This window comes from Urocitellus parryii, chromosome 4, assembly GCF_045843805.1.
Source record: "Urocitellus parryii isolate mUroPar1 chromosome 4, mUroPar1.hap1, whole genome shotgun sequence".
Classification (NCBI taxonomy): domain Eukaryota; kingdom Metazoa; phylum Chordata; class Mammalia; order Rodentia; family Sciuridae; genus Urocitellus; species Urocitellus parryii.
The window spans coordinates 59,170,904-59,175,966 of record NC_135534.1 but is presented as its reverse complement, the minus strand read 5'-3'; the positions used below and the strand labels follow the sequence as shown (position 1 = coordinate 59,175,966).

Genomic DNA, 5,063 nt, shown 5'->3' with positions numbered 1-5,063 from the left:
AAGGGATATACCTGGAGTATTGAGCAGATGCCTGGTCATGGCATATAGTCATAGTAAGGAATCCGGACTCTGATCTGTAGGAAATGAGCCATTAGTGAGCACCAGGGAATTAAGATGATCAGGTTTTCATTGCAAAAGTTGCAGTGTGAAATGAATCAAGTTATTGTGGCAATCCAGGATAGGTATGTCTGAGATTTCTGAAGGGTAACTGCATATTTAAAAAATGACTTACTTCCTCTGAAGACAGATGTAAGAATAGTCCCTTTTCTAATTGTAAATAATGGATTTGCTCTCTTACCTGTTAAGGTTAATTTGTCTTTTGGGTAGTTGTAGGGCATTACTTTGTTACCTTATTGTAAAGAATGGGAGTACAAGACAAACAACCTCTGAAAGTGGTGAGGGAATTCAGTTATTCTGGGCCTCTCTTGGGTTTGGAATTTATTAAAGCAGTACCTAGTTGAACCTAGAACACATTTTCTACTGACCAAGGTAATTTAGAGGCCAGATTAGTAAAATCTGATACTGTATTTTCCCGGAGTTATCCTTGAGCAATGTTATAGGACTTGTGTACTCTTCTTTGGGCCAAAATGTTAAAAGAGGTACAGTATCCCTTTAAAGCCACTGTGGCAGTAGCCCTCTAGACTGTGAGCTACTTATTAGCAAAGATTGTTTCTTCTCATTTTATATTACTAGGATCTATTCCAGGGCTTGACTTAGAGTGGACATTTGATAAATATATCTCTAGTACTTAAAATGCTGTTGGGCATTGGCATATCCTTAATAAGTACTCATGGAACTGTTGAGAGCCCCAGAGATATATTTCTGGGAGCTAAGAGGAAAACTGTGGGAATCCAGTGACAAATCACCAATGTAGTTTTTTAAAAATTCTTCATATTGTTAATTATTTTCTAAATCACACACAGACGGATGACAATATAAACTCAGAAAGATATAAACATAGAAGATGTAGTTTTAAAGGAAGTGCTTTCTAGGTGTCAGGGATAACTCTGAGATACCTAGTTGGGTCAATGATCATGCTAAGACAGAAAGAGGGAAAAAATTTGGGGGAGAAATATTCGAACTGCAGTTTTATTTGAAAAATGTTTTGTAGATCTATTAAGGGCACTCAAAAGATAAGAGCTTTTGGCACTACTGTGAAGGACAAACAGAGTAGTGGGAAAGAGATGGAAAGCTCTGTTGGGTAGTTGTGACAAAATAGGAGTAGAACAGTACTGTCCCTGAAGCTTACGTCTAGTTGCTAAGCCAGTGACCCCTGCAACCTTATGTATACCATCTCAGACAATGGAGGGGTTCAGTGGGCCAAATATACCCTGAAGCTACAGCCTAAAATAAAATCTCTTTTTCCCACTCTACTAGGGATGCTGTAACTATCAGGCCCTGTTATCAATCATTCAGGCCAAGGGTGATAGCTTTTCAAGGCTCTCTACCAATCTAGTCCAGTCTGAGTCTAAGGTGGTGGCAGGCTGCTGGGCTATGCCTGACTTCACAGTAAATAGCAGACAAAATAAAGAAGTCCCTGTTTCTCACATATCCTGGCCATTCTGAAACCGGATTTCCCATCTCTGAGTTCTCACAGAGGCCCAGTTTTGACAACAATGAAAACTTCCAGGAAATTCCCAGCAGGTTTAACATTCTAATGCTTCTCTCACTTAAACCTTCTCCTTTACCCCTTCCTACATCAAGATGTCTCTACCCCTTTTGTCAGGGTGGTACGATGTTGGCATTCTTTTAGGTCCCTCTCCAAAACCCATTTAAGGGGGCTGGGGATATGGCTCAAGTGGTAGCGCGCTTGCCTGGCATGCGTGTGGCCTGGGTTTGATCCTCAGCACTACATACAAACAAAGATGTTGTGTCTGCTGAAAACTAAAAAATAAATATTAAAATTCTCTCTCTCTCTCTTTAAAACAAACAAACAAACAAAAAACCAAAACCTATTTAGTGTTGAGGAGAAAACATGAGGGTATTGTGTGACCTGGCCTTGAAAAGTTCCCCTAAAAGTTCCTATGGTACTAGTTTTTTTTTTTTTTTTTAAAGAAGTTTTACTTGTAGATGTTCATTCTACCTCATCCATCAGGAAGCAAACTTTCTCCGAGAAATCTGAAGTAGGTGAGGTGTGCATAGGAAGGAGTGGTGGTGGTGGGTTTGGTCCCTGTGTTAGATGTTGAAACACAATCATCTCAGGAATCCAGCTTGGAATTACATGTCCCCATCTAAATTAGTATTAAGAAAAACAAAACTGTACCAACCAACTACAATCCAGAAACATTATCCATGATTTATTATCCTAGATGATTGACCATTTTGATAGTTATTATTTTCTAGAAATCCTAGGGAAAGACAAAAAGATCAATTTACATATATTCATGTAAAGAATTTTATATACTGTGCAAAGAGAGGGCCATATGGCTCTCCAGAAGGTTCTGGGCCCTATTAAGACTGCCCATTTTACAATTCTAGTTTCAGTTCTTCTCAGACATTAAAAGAGCTCCAAACGCCTGTGATCACAGGCACTGAAAAGAGTCACAGACCTTCCTGCTCCACCTTCCTTAGATCCTTGGTGGCTGAGCTGTGTGGGAGCTACTGAGGCTTGCTTCCTGGTTCTGGTGGAGGTCCTGCCGCAGACCCTGCAGCAACTGGTTTAGGAGTGTAAGATTGCTGTCTCTGCGAGGCAAAGGCAGGGGTGGGAGGCAGTTCCCTTTATATTCGATCACTGCCATCTTGGCCCGATCCTGTTGACTGCTGTTTGGGATCTGCAGCATTCTTGTGTAGCCCCCATTCCGATCTTGGAACCGAGGGGCCAGTACTTGAAACAGCTTTGGAATCAAGTCCTTTTCCTAGAGAGAGTGAGTTTACCCAAAGACAGCAAAGTCAGGCATAACTGTAGAGACATTTAACTTTTCTACTATTCCTAAAGGTGTGGGCTAAATCTACGCACATAGATCTTCTCCACTCTCTGATCTAGTAAAGTCAGTTTTAAACCAGTTGTGCAGATGCACGTATGCATAAAGTTCAGCTAACTTAAACACGGTTCTAAATTTAATTCACGTAACACTGTCCCATAAGTGACTGACTTAAACTTACACACACCCGGTCTTCCTTCCTGCAGTGATCCCTCCCCCACGGTGAGCAGAGTGAGAACTGGGCTGCCGACCAAGTGCACTCACCGTGAGCCAGAAGTCAGCCATGCGCATAGCTCGTTCGTTGGTGTCTCCCAGCTTTCCATAGTCGATGAGCTGTGAGGACAAAACATCATGCATCCAACCCGAGCAAGAAATGAGGGGCCCATCTTATTCTTCTCAAGCCGGACCACGATCCATTTACTCCACAGGCAAAGCAACTAATTGAAGCCGCTCTTAAATCCACAGCTCTCACCCATTTCAGGCGAGGAAGGACTGAGCTCGGCTCAGAGTACTAGGGGATCAGAGTTTGGGAAGGAGTTGCCGGGGGTCGGGGTGGGATCCCACTCCCTTCCCAAACCCACTGGGACCTCTTCCCCTCGGGCCAGAACGCGTGGCGAACGGCGCTCCCGTGCCTCACCTTCTCAGCGTAGCCCCTCATCTCGTCCACACGCGCCCAAGACGCCTCGATTCGTTCGTGTCGCACTAGTCCCGTGAGCAAGTTCCGCAAAAGGTGGATGCGGGACTCTGGGCCGAGGCCCAGGCGGCGAAATACGCGGCCATGGGAGATAGCGGCCGAGACAGACAGCCGCATTTTGACCCTTCGCCCCGCCCCTTGGAGGCCGGAACTGGTAACTCCCAAGGCGAAAGCAGGAGGAGGCAATTTCAGGCTACGCATGCGCTGTGGGTCGGAGCGTGGTGGACGTGTTTGCGCATGAGTATCAGCGCCTGCCTCGTTGGCAGTGTGAAGAGGGCGGAGAAGGAGAAGGGGTGGGAACCTTTTCCGGACGGGATGAGCTGGGCGGGTTTCTGGCGCAGCTAGCGTTTCATAGAGGGCCAGGGAGCCAGCGCCCCCTAGCGAGGCTATTAGGCCATTGGGTCTCCCGAGCTGCGTCAGCCTCCTTGAGACATTCCTAGCGATGCTGCTCAGCTGCCTGAGTATCTGCTGCGTTGGCGCCTGCGGGCTGCGGCCCGGGCGTCGTTTTTAAACACAATTTTCAGAAAATACACACATAATGAACATTTTTTGTATTGACGTGGGTCAAAATATCAGTTAAAGAAAAATAGACCTAAAAGGAAAAATAATGTATTAGTGCTTTTAAATGACGTCTTTTTTAACAAAAAGCGGGAAGATCATACTTTACATTTATGTATTAAAGTAAAACAATAACAAAATAGGATATTTTTGAGACTTCTTGTTTGCACATTTACAATGATTGTCAAAATTGCCCCTTTTATGGATTGAATTATGTGTTCCCCCTCCGCTTCCATGTGTTAAGTTCTAACCTGCAGTTCTCAGAATGTGACCTTAGTGGTTGCAGATAAAATCAGTTCAAATGAAGTCATACTGGAATAGGGTGGGCATTTAATCCAAAATGATTAGTACTTTTATATAAAGAAATCTTCACTCAAGGTGAAGATGGCCAGGTAAGACAGACTTACAAGTGGCCTTGTTACCACAGAAGTGGAAATTGTAATTGTGCAGCTGCAACTCAATAAAGAAGTACCAAGCATTGCTGGGAAACAGTGGAAGCTAAGACAAAGACATAGAGCAGATTCTTCCCTAGATCCTTACAGAAAATAGGCCCCTCCTGATACATTGGTTTCTCCCTTCCAAACTTCCAGAGCTAAGAAACAATACATTTTTGTTGCTTTAAATAAGCCTCACAGTTTGTGATACTTGTTATGGCAGCTCTAGGAAAGAACACACTCCTCTCACATGCGGTAGACAGTACTGAGATAGATTTGTCACTCTTTCTTCACTTATAAGTGACCAAAAATCACTTCATGTACATAGAGAGAGGGGCGGGGGAAAGGTGGGGGCAGATCTCATGAAAACAGTAGAATAGAGGAAGGGGACTGGAAGAGGGGGGGAGGGGGAAGGGGGGAGGAAAAGGTGAAGCACTGGGGGATGAAAGTGGTCAA

General features: G+C 44.1%; 1 protein-coding gene across 1 annotated transcript; it reads right to left on the bottom strand.

Moving 5' to 3' along the window:
* Positions 1-2,271: 2,271 nt before the first annotated feature.
* On the bottom strand, positions 2,272-3,775 carry Mrpl17 (mitochondrial ribosomal protein L17). Its single transcript, XM_026414371.1, has 3 exons — positions 3,559-3,775; positions 3,186-3,254; positions 2,272-2,855 (listed from the first exon to the last, which is right to left on the bottom strand). Exons 1-3 carry the CDS (start codon positions 3,730-3,732, stop codon positions 2,568-2,570), a joined length of 531 nt encoding a protein of 176 aa, XP_026270156.1. The 5' UTR covers positions 3,733-3,775; the 3' UTR covers positions 2,272-2,567.
* Between the last annotated feature and the right edge of the window lie 1,288 nt (positions 3,776-5,063).

Bases quoted from the DNA above. Each gene is read 5' to 3' on its own strand.
- Mrpl17 (XM_026414371.1), bottom strand. From the start codon at position 3,732: ATGCGGCTGTCTGTCTCGGCCGCTATCTCCCATGGCCGCGTATTTCGC. The intron at 3,255-3,558 runs GTGAGGCACGGG...TTGTCCTCACAG, and splicing joins TGAGGGGCTACGCTGAGAAG to CTCATCGACTATGGAAAGCT. The intron at 2,856-3,185 runs GTGAGTGCACTT...CACTCTCTCTAG, and splicing joins TGGCTGACTTCTGGCTCACG to GAAAAGGACTTGATTCCAAA.